The sequence below is a fragment of the Squalius cephalus genome (assembly GCF_949319135.1).
Source record: "Squalius cephalus genome assembly, chromosome: 21".
NCBI lineage: Eukaryota > Metazoa > Chordata > Actinopteri > Cypriniformes > Leuciscidae > Squalius > Squalius cephalus.
Window position 1 is genome coordinate 16,312,990 of NC_137142.1, and position 13,709 is coordinate 16,326,698.

Here is a 13,709-nt window from a genome sequence, read left to right on the forward strand (position 1 = left end):
AAGTACTACTGTAGGTCAGTATGTGGGCCACGTATATTACTGTTTTTGCTGTATTTCTTATCAAATAAATGCAGCCATGGTCAGCATAAAAGGCCCGACCCCAAACTTTTAAATGCTAATACTGTAGTATAAATGAATTTTGTCAGTTTATTTTATTTCAAACTTTACAAATACGCTACCACATTTATTTTTAATGGTAAATTTTTAGTCTTTTGAATAATATGCAGTGATGAATCATGCAAATTAAGACCACGATCATGTGTTAAGAAAATAAATAGGGTACATTCTGATTTGATGTTGGACATGATGTTGATGACGAGTGACATTTTTATTGGACTGTTTCATTTCCATGTATTTCAAAAGTATTTCAAATAAACCCAAATATCTCAAACTGCAGTCTATAAAGAACGCTGCTGTGCCTAATGACAATTTTCTTTTGAAAAGTTATATTGTGGTAAAGACCTTTCGCCAGGCTAGAAAGATTAACATCTTGGACAGTAATTCGTCAGCGTCATAAATTTTACCTTAGAGGGGTGTCAATAACATTAAAACGCCACCGAAGGTGGTGATTTATTTATTTGGCAAAAATGTGTGTGTGTGTGTGTGTGTGTGTGTGTGTGTGTGTGTGTGCGTGTGCGTGTGGTTTTGTGAACTCCAACCTATTTTTCTCTGAGGTTTTGGGTCCTGTTTTGCCAGCTCAGCATTCAGAGGGGACATAGTCATCAGAGGAGAGCTGAAAAATGGTGAATATAAAGGAAAAAATGTCAGAAAATCAAGCGGGGAAAAACAACATAAATATACTTCTATTACTGGAAATAATAAAATACAGAATTTTCCATTGTGGTAGTTGACTCATCAAGAACAAGAACAGACAATATATATACTAAAGATAGTTCTAGCTAAAACCAAAATCAAACAATGAGTAAATTATTCTTGGATGTTGTTTAAAATGATACCCTGCATATCCTTAATCTAAGAACCTCCTGACCAGTGGCTGAAAGATACGTTTTGCTACCTGGGCATGACTGAAAGATGCTCTTCCACAGAGAAACTCTTCGCCATCCTAAAGCAGAGCTCATCCAGCCAGGCACTGTTAACCTCAAAAAGGACGACTGAATTCCCAAATAGAGAGGACACCAAACAACACATCTAACCAGAAAGAGAGAGAGGATGAGGGTAGTCCTAATGTCATACTGTGTCGTACACAGGCAACTTTCCTCCCAGAATGCAAACCACAGTCAAACCTTGTAAAAACTTTACATCTTAAATAATCCAGGCTTTTAGAAACTGTAAACTGCTAATTGCAGGGCTGTAAAAATACCAAAGGTGCTACACATGTGAGCTCTAGAGTGGCTTAAGGTTAACTACGGGAATCTTTAAAAAAAAATAGCAAGTAGAGGACTTCTATGAAGGTGATCCTCACAGTTTGCCTTTATTATGGAAATGTATTCTGTTAAAAAAAAAAATCATAAGAATCTATCAAGAGCTGTACAGATGGAATACTGTAAATCAATAAAATATTGTATGTGTAAACACGATGCATTCTTTTACAGACACCAACAATTTAACACAGTACTTACATTGCCACCATGTCCATGGGTGATGGCCCATGATTCTGCTATTGAAATGCTAAGCCCACCTGTCAGGGGAAAATACAAAACTTCAAAAGATCTGAAATTAATTTAGATTAAGAGATAACCAGGCAAATATTTAATGACTACTGTATTTCTGAGTGTTTAACCAGGGGCCAGTTGCATCAACATAGTCATTATGTTAAGTCTAAAGAAATGGGATCTCTAGCGCAAGTTCTACTGGGCAGACTGCCTGGTTCAGATTAGACGATTTTAGCCCGATTTTGGCACGATCCGTTTGACATAGGGTGTCGTGGGGATTTGTAAACGACAACGGGCGTCGGAATGCAAGATTTGATCGTTTCATCTCGTATAGCGTGTCATATTGGGCAACAACCGATGCGATGCTTCACGACACCACGATAAAAAGACTAGTATGTTTATTTTTTTTTTCGGTCCTCCGCGACGGGTTGCGTCAAGAGTGAGTGCGTGTGTGTCTGTGTGTGTGTGTGCGAGTGGAGTGAGTGAGTGAGCGAGTGTGTCTATAATATGTCCGAAATAATTAGTCATCTAAAAACAGCTTTATTTCAAAAATATTGTTTAACAAATTAATAACAGTGGCACGGTGTATCGGTTGCTTGGAAGACGTGGGTAATGGTTAATCCAACAGTAATTTGTAGCTAGTTTGAACTACAGAACTTAAAGATATCCCTCTTTTCGTTTTTTTTTTTTTTTTTTTGGGAGATGAAATGGTTAACTTCTGTTTTCGCGCAGGCACAGTGAGGGAAAAAAACACTGAGTTTAGGGCAATCGGTTCCTTATGGAAGCTTGTTCCCGCCTCAAAATAAAACATTTTAAAAGATAATTGCGACTTTTTATCTCACAATTGCGAGTTTACATTTCGTATAAAGTCGGAATTGCGTGAAATAAAGTCGCAGTGTTATAAAGTCAGAATTGCGATATATATAAAGTCAGAATTGCGTGAAATAAAGTCGCAATTGCGTGTTATAAAGTCAGAATAACGAGATATAAAGTCAGAGTTGCGTGAAATAAAGTCGCAATTGCGTGTTATAAAGTCAGAATTCTGACTTTTTTTCTCGCAATCGCGACTTTATCACGCAATTCTGACTTTATAACACATAATTGCGAGTTTATATCTCGCAATTCTGACATCTTTTCTCAGAATTGTGAGATATAAACTCACAATTGTGAGATATAAAGTCCAATTCTAAGGAAAAAAAAGACGGACTTTTTTTTTTTTTTTTTACCTCAGATTAGTTTCACAATTCTGACTTTATAACACGCAATTGCGACTTTATATCATGCAATTCTGACTTTATATCTCCCAACTGCAACTTTATTTCTCAGAATTGCGACTTTATATCTCGCAATTTCGACTTTATTTCTCAGAATTGCGACTTTATATCTCGCAATTGCGACTTTATTTCTCAGAATTGCGACTTTATTTCTCGCAATTGCGACTTTATTTCTCAGAATTGCGACTTTATTTCTCACAATTCTGACTTGATATATCGCAATTGTGAGAAAAAAAGTCAGAATTGTGAGATAAAAAGTCGCAATTATTATTATTTATTTATTATTCAGTGGCGGAAACATGCTTCCATAGTTCCTAGCTTTGCTTCAACTGTTCGATATAAAATTTCTGACATGCCAGAATTCATCCGACCATCCGATTGCCGGTCTGGTTAACCGCCTCTTGTTTACCCCTGTACACTGCACGAATACTGCACGACAAACCATCGCACGACAAAGCTGAAAATCGGTCCGACCCGAAAAAGAGTCGCACGAGTCAGAATTCGGCTCAAAATCGGACGAAAATCGCACAGTGTATGCCCGCATTTAAGAGTCAAAATCGCGTAATCTGACACAGTGACTATTGTAACAGACAAAAAACATCGTGTAATCTGAACCAGGCATAAATGTCACGTCATTCGTTAACCACAGATCTATCTAGCCAATCATCACTCCACATATGGAGTATATAAATCCGGTTAACACCCATTAGCCTACTGCGTTCGCAGATACTGATGCAGGTGTTGATACTATTTGATACTAATTTGCATACAACTGTTATATAAATCTTATTCATTCTTTCTTTTACCTCCTGAGTCTTTCTGGTAGAACTAATTTGAACCAACTAGCAGTTAATTAGGGGTAATCAGTATATTTTTCAGTATAGTTTATGTAACTGACATAAAAAAATTATGATCAGTCTTGAAGAAAAATATTTGATGACTAACTTGTAAGACTAGTCTTTGCAGTTTACGCAACCAGCCACAGGAGAAATTAGTGTATTTGAAAGAAGACAAACAGACATTCTTAACCCTCAGAAACCCAAGCATTTATATTGATGGTGACTTTTTCACCGTTTGAATGTATTCCTAGGAAGCCCCTTGTTATAAAACAAATCATGATGTTTATACATATTTTTGAGGTGAATTTTGTTTTGAGGTTGCAAGATTTTACCAATGTTATCATTAAGTGTACAAGTACTTACGCACTGACTTTCTAAAGTGGTTTTCTCATAGCAACCCACAGACACTCTAAAGTTTTGTTAGGTTATGCTGAAAATTATTTATTTATCATTTACTGAACGTGCCTTGTTGTACAATGCATAACATTCAAATGGTTGATCACTATGACCTACTGTTGCATTTATTTGTATTATATTTATGCTATTTAAGTGTAATGTTTTTAATATGTTGCCATTTTCTACTAATAAACATACCAGAAACTGAGATCAAAAATAAAAACAGGTCAAATAGGTGACAAATGGGTAAATTTGAACCTAAAACATGTTTAGGTATCTCCAAGAGTTAAGTGAAAACAGATTATGCCTTTGAGTGGAAGAATCTTGAGAAGCTCTGAAGTATCCAGGTCAAGCAGATAAAGTCCATCAGAACTTCCGATCCACACACAACTTTCTCTATGGAAAAAGTACAAAGAAGAGACTGTTTGCCAAAAGACACTAAAAGGAACTAAGGCCTGGTTAATGTAACTGAATACAACAGAAAAGAAAAGACAAGAAAAAAAGATCTCTATTGTATAGGCCTACTGTAATCATTCAAACCCACAAAGTCTAGAGAACATCTATATGAAAGCCTGTAATGTTCAATTGAGACTACAGTGGCAGACTCTATGATTTTAAATTGCACAAGCTTGCTCTAAAGGAAAACTGCACTAAAGCTTGATTTAAATCAGTGTTCAAACCTGTCGTATTGCAGTGCAAATCATAAAGTGGCAGGGGTCAGGGGTCATCTCTCCTGTCTAATAAACTAGAGTTGTTGAGGTAACATGTTGTTTTCTAAGAATCACTGGGACAATGTGAAGAATTCATTCACAGTTACAACTAAGCATGAGTGTGTAAAATAAGAAATTCAATTCATATATTTTAAATTGTAATAAAATGTAAGTTTTTTTTTTTCCAAGTTGAAAGTGGTTAGTATTAATGCTTTAGAAAACAAAGTAATTTTTGTGACCTTGCCTATTCCAGTAAAGACTATTGTGGTCTGCAGACATTCCTCCAACAGTGTTTATAAAATTTCATATAATGACATGATTTTCATGTCATGCTAAAGCACTTATGTTCACCTCTGAAGTCAGCAGGGCCGTCCCAGGCTCTGTTGGTGCCCTAGACGAGAGTTTAGATACTCTGACTAACTTAAACACCTATGATTGGCCATTGTGTTCAAGAGATCAACAGACATGTCTGTGATTGGCTTCATTGCTCAACGCTGCAAAAACACGTAAATAGAAACCCTTTGATGCTCTCCTGAGCACACATACGCACTGGGGCGATTTCCAAATCTGTTCCGCCAATGTGCTATTATCACAGTATCAACTGAGGGTGCTCTTGCTTTCGTTTAAGTGGCATGCACATGGGGCGGGGGGGGGGGGGGGGGGGATTTGGACTTAAGCCCCTGCCCCTTAAATCGCTTATGATAAAGTGCCCTTTCGGTCGTATTGCAGTGCCCCCCGGAGTGATTTCAACCAACCACCCAAGGAAACCACGTATGTCGCCTACTAAAAGTATTACATAACCTGCAAACCTTCCAGCTGTCCTGTGCTTCCATCTTGTCATAGCTGTAACTGTAGATTGGACAGCATGAAACCAGAAACAGGGGTATAATGACTTCTTATTGTGGTATGTGCAGTCTAACCTTCCCATGTCAGCCTTACATAATTTCTCACCCCTGAAATTCCACAACTACACAACCAGATAAAGGTGAACAACAAAAACGGGCCAAATACATACCCCTGCTGTAGGCTAGCATGGCTGGACTGTGGTCTCTGTGCCCAGATTCTCAGAACAGGCTTTGTTGTCTCCACTATTCCTCTCACATCATTACAAGTCGTTCCTAGCAAAGCACACAGATGAAGATTATATTGAAGCAGATGTATCGTTTTCCACAGTGAGGTAGGCACATGAAAAGCAGGAGTCATTCGCAGTCTGAATTGTGGCTTGTGGGTTTTTTCTGACCATCTGTTCCATTTTGAGGTGGGTTGATTTTCCTGAGGTTTCTCTCATGCCTCTGTTCAAGCTTCGAAAGATCCAGTTTTGTCACCAAGCGACATTTGTGGTCCACAGGGAGAGTGTAGCACCAAAGCTTGAATCACAGACATTCCAACATAAATAAAGCGATATATGGGTTACACAAAAGAGGCTTGAAAGTGTTTGTGTGTGTGTATATGACTCACCTGTCCATCACCAGACCCTGTGATGAACTGACTGTTTTGCTCCATGAAGAACAGACTAAGCAGTGGATACGCTGTGAAACAGAAACATCTTCACTACATATTCTCTACATTTACAGGCTATACTGAGTGAAGAATTTCAATTTATGTTGTATAAATATTGGTGTTAGAAATTATACACCAACCTGATAGAACAGCAGATTCATAGAGAATATCCCCCTTCCTCACATCCCATATCTGATACAAAAAAGAAAGCCATATATAAAAATAACTATATATACAGTTTATATATACTGTATATATAAATACAGTATATATATATATATATATATATATATATACAGTTTATATAAATATATATATAAATATATATATATATACAGTTTATATATATATATATATATATATATATATATATATATATATACAGTACTGTGCAAAAGTCTTAGGCATGTTAATATCCCCACCCCAAAAATGTCCCCAAAAATGGTTGTAAGTCAGTTATTTATATATTTTGCTGTAGTGTGTCAGTAGGAAATATCAGTTTACATTTCCAAACATTCTTTTTGCCATTAATTGTAATAATCCAGTGAGATTTCTGTATGCACAAGGAGTCTGACAACAGCCGGTATGATCCGATCTCACCATCATCGAGTCCGTCTGTGATTACATGAAGAAACAGAAAAAACTGAGACAAACTAAATCCAGAAGAACTGCGGGAACGTCTCCCCGAGATGCTTGAAGAAACCTTCCTGCAAAGCTACAGTACTGTGAAAAGTACTGGCACTTGTGTTAAAATGCTGTAAAGTGAGAATGCTTTCAAAAATAAAATCACAAATTGAATTTATTTATGATTTAACTTCTATTAACTAATTCAAATCAATATATGGTGTAACGACCCTTTGCGTTTAAAACGGCTTTTGTCCAGGTACACTTGCGCATAGTTTTTCAGGTAGCTTTGCAGGAAGGTTTCTTCAAGCATCTCGGAGACGTTCCCACAGTTCTTCTGGATTTAGTCTGTCTCAGTTTCTTCTGTTTCTTCATGTAATCACAGACGGACTCGATGATGGTGAGATCAGATCATCCTGGCTGTTGTCAGACTCCTTGTGCATACAGAAATCTCACTGAATTATTACAATTAATGGCAAAAAGAATGTTTGGAAATGTAAACTGATATTTCCTACTGACACACTACAGCAAAAGATATAAATAACTGACTTAAAACCATTTTTGGGGACATTTTTGGGGCGGGGATATTAACATGCCTAAGACCTAATATACAGTATATATACATATGGGTACAATAAGCTGTTATGCCCCCGGTTTCACAGACAAGGCTTAAGCCTAGCCCTAGACTAAAATAAATGTTTGCGCTGTTTTAACTAAAAGCAACTTGCACTGACATATCTTAATATATTGGGCAGGCGCAAGTGCAGTTAGAGCGCGTCCGAAACCACTTTTGCTAGTTTAACGACAGGAAAAATGGTCGGTGTGGGTGTGTTTTGGGCTCCCAATCCCTTAAAATGCCAGCTGCACTCGCGCCATGGCAGATTTGCTATATACATGACAGAATGTTGTAGTGGAAAGACCGAACGCGTCTCCAGAGCGCAAACGGATCTGCTAATGTGCGAGGTAAAAGTGTGCAAGCAGACCATCTACGGGACAAGCCGGATTCATTCCACCATATCTTTATGTACACAATAATAATCTTTTACATTGTAATCCTTTTATTTTTAATATTTGGCATGTTTGTGTGCTGCTGTGCATCCCTGTGTGTGTAATAAGCAGAATGTACGCGCGTTGTGGACCCGCCACAACGGCGGGTAATGGATAATGGCCCAATTTTTTTTTGTTATTTAAAGAGCGCATTAGTAATGTTGCCTCAAAATAGCAAAGCGCCAACAATGCGCCCGAACACACCTCGTTTTCAGACCAGCACGCGCACAAATCGAGCAAATGCATTTGCTATTTAAACAACGTAGCGCAGGACATGAAAATGATAACTGCGTCAGGCTGAAACTAGCAAAAAACACTTGCGTCGCGCTTGGCGCTGCATTGCGCCGGGTGTAAGATAGGGCCCATTGTCTGAAGATGCACACCAGTAATGTTTTTTTCTAAGGCATGTTTATAAAATCTACTTAAATATCCTAATTGAGCTAAGGCCTAATCCTGGCTTAATTTAAGCCCTGTCTGTAAAGGTTTAATGCAGAAGACATTACTGCAAGTCTATGTTGATTTGGAGCTCAAGAAAAATGTCCTATTACTATCAATGTTTAAAACATTTTTGTTGTTATTTATTTTTAACATCTATATTTATATCTGCAGTATATCTATATTTCTTTAATAATTCTTTGATGAATTAAAAAAAATCTTTCTGACCCCAAACTTTTGAATGGTAGTGTGTGTAAACACAATAATAAACACTTAGAAAATCCATAATTAGTACAGGCTTAATCATGCTGTTCCGGTTGGTATCGTATCTGTACCTTGAATGTTCTGTCTTCTGAGATTGAGATGAGAAGATTAGCATCCCATGGACAGAACTCTGATGCAGTCACAGGACCAAGATGAGCTTTCAGCACTCCAAGCACTTCCTCTTTCTATAGGAAACAGATATACAGTGGCCTCAAGTTTTGTGTCTTTATTTATCTTAATGGAAAATATATTTATTGTTTTATAATTTCATTGAAAGGTGCTTTAGTACATACAGCAAAGACAATCATATATTTTTAAGCTTACACAATTTTATTTTTTTTAAGTCTTTATATACAAGTTGATGAGGGGCTTATTCTGATTTTTCTGTACACTGATTTACTGCTGGTTTCATGTGAGTATTTTAATGTTATCTCTCATCTTTATGGGCTGGTCAATCACAGCCTGAGTAACGGAATGTTCTGCATGCAGAATTTGTTCAGCGTTTCATCTGGAGATGGGTCAAAAAGGCATTTTTTCCCCCTCTTTTACCATTTCAGCATAACTGCTTTTGTTTTCAATTCACTGAACAAAAACGGTGTGCACCTTATTTCATACCTTTGCATTCAATAGAACCACTCTGGAGCCTGAGCATGCTGCCACTTTCCAGCTCAGTGGACATAGTGACAGATGCACCACCCTGCCAAGCAATGTGCCAACAACTCTACCTGAGGCAATTACACCTGGAACACAGATGTCATGGTTGTAATATAAAAAAAATGACAGACAGAGAACAATGGCTACATTCTTGAGAGGCACCATTTATATTTCTGGATGTTTTTGACTCCAGATGAGCAGACTATGGGCGCTTATTACCTTCTTTGATTTGTCTGTAGCACCGATGGATGTCCCAGACAATCACATAATCTTTAGAAGCACTACAGAGGATGAGACGATCACTCACTGTCCCAAACACCATAGCAGACACATCGCAATGGTGACCAGTAAGTTCCAAGGGAGACTACAGGAAACATTCAAATTAGTTGTAGGTTTAATTTTATAAAAATACAGTATTATTATAATAACGTGAAATATTATTAGAATTTAAGCAAACTTAATTTTTTTCATTTTAAACATTTTTAATTATTTTTAATTCATTCCTGTGATGGCAAAGCTGAATTTTCAGTAGCCATTACTTCAGTCTTCAGTGTCACATGATCCTTCAAAAATCATTCTAATATGCTGATTTGGTGCTTAATTTTTAATAATGGTTCGTATTATCAATGTTGAAAAAAGCTGTTGCTGCTTAATATTTTGGTGGAAATTGTGACACATTTTTCAGGATTCTTTGATGAACAGAAAGGTCAAAATAACGGCATTTATTTTAAATCTTTTGTAACATTATAAATGTCTTTTGTGTCACGTTTGATAAATTTAATGCATCCTTTTTGTATAAAAGTATTAATTTCATTTTTTTTTTTATATATTAAAAAAATTACTTCATCCAAACTTCTTAGAGTATCACAGTTTTTACAAAAATAATGTTTTTGACATTGATAATAATAAGAAATGTTTCTTAATCAGCATATTAGAATGATTTCTAAAGGATCATGTGACACTGACTACTGGAGTAATGGCAACGTTGCCATCACAGAAATAATGTACATTTATAACTATATTATTTTAAATTGTAATAATATTGCACATTATTTTAAATGCAGCCTTTAGTGAGCATAAGAAACTTCTTTCAAAAACATCCAAGTTTAATTTTGTCATTTGTTGAAAATAAATATAAGTGCACAAAGACCTCCAGGTTGTTGTGTTCATAAATCCTTATATTCTTGCCCTGCCATGGGACAGCACAGTGGGAAGGGCAGCAGGTCAGCTGCAGGTGGGACACTGGATTATTGCAAGTTACAGCGAACCTCTCAATAAAATACTGCTCTGAGGTCACAGCAGCCATGGAGTCTCCAATAGTCACCTGTAACAACACACAATGAGAAGTCTGAAAAGAAAACATTGCTTAAGTGTTCAGCAGGGAAGGGTGACATCTAACAGGCCTAGTAAAAAGGCAGTATTAGTAGTGTTACTGGATGGAGGTTTTAAAATAACAGGCAATTGCCAAGCACACAGCTGAGTGCACATGACGGATTAATGTAACATCCCCCAACATGTTGCCTGTAAATTTGACAATGCTCAACACAATTGGATCAGAGCCCTGTCAGTGCTTTGGCAATGTAAAGCCTTTTTACCATGCCATACCATACCATGAACCTAGGGGCCTCTGTAGACCTTAATCTGCCCCTTATGATGTCCCATGAGATTTTTTATAGAATTAGTGGATAAGAAAATAAGAAAAAATAAGAAGTGGATTTGTTTAGACCTAGTAGCTATGTTTGATCAATTAACATATAACATTAAATTAATCAAACTATCAACGCTGAAATGAATCTGCAGCAATCAGGTGGTACAAGTAAGAGCTCTGTAAGTTGTTTATGTTCATTATTATTTTAATGTTATGTGCTTAGAGATATGCCGTCTCTTATGACACTTTGCTGAATCTGCTCTGGCTGTGTGCGACCTGTGCGTTCATGTGTTTTTAATGTGTTTAATAGGGGAAACTGAAAAAACGTGAGTAAAACAAATGATTATCAGTTTAAACTAAAGGTTGGACTCAATATAGTGTTCCTTACAACTTACCAAAGATCCAGTGATCCATGGATATTGACATGGAGCCAGGAATCGTGTTTCCTGACATTTGTATGAGCCTGATTTCGATGCAGGGGAAATACATAAAGCAAATTTGCCTGTGAACGCTTTATTTAAATACAATATAGGTAGGTCTAAATCCGGATCACTTATATCAATGTTATATATATCATCAGATCATCCACCCCTAAAACTTAAAAACATCCAATTATGCAGAATATATAATGGTAAATGTTTAATTGATGAGTTGATACAATATATAGCCAAACAATACAATATATAGGGTATGATTTTACCCCTAAATTCAGCATATTGACACAAAATGATAACTGCAAATCCACCTTTCGCTGCCTGGAGTCCAGTTTATATAGTAACTTATATAGTATATAGTTTTTCAACGGCTCTGGCTAGTGCATTGTTAACCCTACCTTTAATATTCAAATCATTAGAACAAAAATTTTATATTAATTATTAACTTTAATTAACACAAGTGTAATATTCAATTGTGTCCCACGTTGTATGTACACTCCTATTAATATTTCCCCCCAATATTTTTTTTAAACATTCCTTACAATTGTGACGACACAGAAGTAACATCATGTAATTTGAACCAATGATAGAGAATGCAGGAAGTAAATAATTTCATTCAATATTTTTTTTTATTTTATTTTTTACAATTTTTACACAAATTGTAATTTTGACTGTATTTATCAAAGTCATATTAACCAAGTTACTGTACAAAATATATATTTTTTTTCTTTAATGAATAATAACGTTACGCTTAGTTATAACTGTAAAATAGCAAACTGGTCCCAAACTAGCTAAAGTTAGCCCTTGAGAGAAAGCTTAATTTACTCTTTAAAAAACACAACACCTGCTTTCACTGACCATTTGTTGAAAACTAGCTCTACCGTTACGTTTTTTGAGTTATAGGCCGTGTTTTGTACACTGAATTAATGGAAAGTGGCAATGACATCAGCTTCAAAAGTAAGTTTATTCCGTTCATCACTCACCTGAAAGTAAATTGCGTTGTTGGTTAAGTATTACGAATGTGACCATACATATGGTTTAATCATATATGTGTAAGTAGTAACAGATGTTCAAACATTCGTGCATTTCAGTTTTTGGCCTGTGATCCAGTAGCAATTGCGTCCTTGTTGCTTTGGAAACGGGATCTTTTCGGGACGGCACACCAGAAGGGACAATTGCTAACGTTTGTACGATTGGTTTAGGCGATTTTAGAGTGAGTGTACAGTGAAAAATAAATAAATAAATAACACTTCCTGATACGACACTGTAGACTTGTGGGATTTTTTGTGTCTCTGGCTTATTCAAAATATGTTTTAATGTCTATAATAACAATTCACATTGTTAAAGTCTAATATGAAGAACAATAACTGAGGAGTTGACTGATTGATTATTCTTGGATACATCCGTATTATTTGTAGCGCAGCAGACCTGTCGCCTCTGATTTTGTATTTACACAAACGGCCCAAACTAACACAAACTTATTGGAAACCGTAGAGTTGGAAAACAGTATTAGTTTAAAAAGACAGGGAATTAATCTTCTATGCAATAATGCCCTCTGGTGGTAAACTGCAGTCAGTCAGTCAGTCAGTCAGTCAAGTCAATGCACATTGAAATTAAGTTACAATGAACAATTATAAAATAATAAATGAAAGCAAAAAGAAAACATGAATAGTAAGAAAACGTAAAAGATTGACAGGCTATTTTTTTGTAAAAATAATATATAAAATATGGAATTTGGCTGGTTAGGTTATTGTATTTCTATATCTTAATCTAAACTCACTGCAAAAACATTTATAAAATGGGATAAATTTAGACAGTCCACATTTGTGAATAAAAAATTATACATTTTAGCATGTTGTCAATACTTGTATCATCATATTCACAATAACAAACGCCGTCTTTCATAAAGTTATTTAAAAGAGATATTACATTTTTCCAATTTTTTTGTACAATTTGACAACCATAAAACAAATGACATATTCTATGACTCTTCTTTCACGAAAAAAAAACAAAAGCACATTTCTTCAGCACAAAATGTATTTAATCCTATTTGAACGTTACAAATGCTGAATGGTGTTTTTAGCAATAAAACGTCTGCGAGTCCACGCCCACATAGGTCTTCCGCCAATGAGTCTCAGCCGAGCACACTGAGCTATCCAATACTCAAAGCGTTATCTACATATGCATCCTCTTGGACACGCCTTTAATCGCCATCGACCAATCAGTCTATTGCTTTAGTCAGTCAATCAACTCTCCCCGCCCAGTTTTTCT

General features: G+C 36.1%; 1 protein-coding gene across 3 annotated transcripts in view; it reads right to left on the bottom strand.

Annotated features, from left to right (window-relative positions):
- The window catches only part of wdr27 (WD repeat domain 27), a 56,033-nt gene extending 43,477 nt beyond the window's left edge, over positions 1 to 12,556 (bottom strand). For 2 of the 3 annotated variants that reach the window (XM_079856268.1, XM_079856267.1), the window contains exons 1-14: positions 12,422 to 12,546; positions 11,400 to 11,467; positions 10,507 to 10,680; positions 9,576 to 9,720; positions 9,318 to 9,442; positions 8,774 to 8,887; positions 6,473 to 6,524; positions 6,291 to 6,361; positions 6,073 to 6,199; positions 5,848 to 5,950; positions 4,430 to 4,518; positions 1,581 to 1,639; positions 1,016 to 1,149; positions 660 to 733 (exon numbers count right to left, since the gene is read on the bottom strand). In XM_079856268.1, coding sequence (XP_079712394.1) covers positions 660 to 733; positions 1,016 to 1,149; positions 1,581 to 1,639; positions 4,430 to 4,518; positions 5,848 to 5,950; positions 6,073 to 6,199; positions 6,291 to 6,361; positions 6,473 to 6,524; positions 8,774 to 8,887; positions 9,318 to 9,442; positions 9,576 to 9,720; positions 10,507 to 10,680; positions 11,400 to 11,467; positions 12,422 to 12,467 — 1,381 coding nt within the window. In that variant the 5' untranslated portion in view covers positions 12,468 to 12,546. Of the gene's footprint in view, positions 1 to 659; positions 734 to 1,015; positions 1,150 to 1,580; positions 1,640 to 4,429; positions 4,519 to 5,847; positions 5,951 to 6,072; positions 6,200 to 6,290; positions 6,362 to 6,472; positions 6,525 to 8,773; positions 8,888 to 9,317; positions 9,443 to 9,575; positions 9,721 to 10,506; positions 10,681 to 11,399; positions 11,468 to 12,421 lie in introns of all 3 variants that reach the window. The other variant, XM_079856269.1, reaches the window with a different exon arrangement.
- Between the last annotated feature and the right edge of the window lie 1,153 nt (positions 12,557 to 13,709).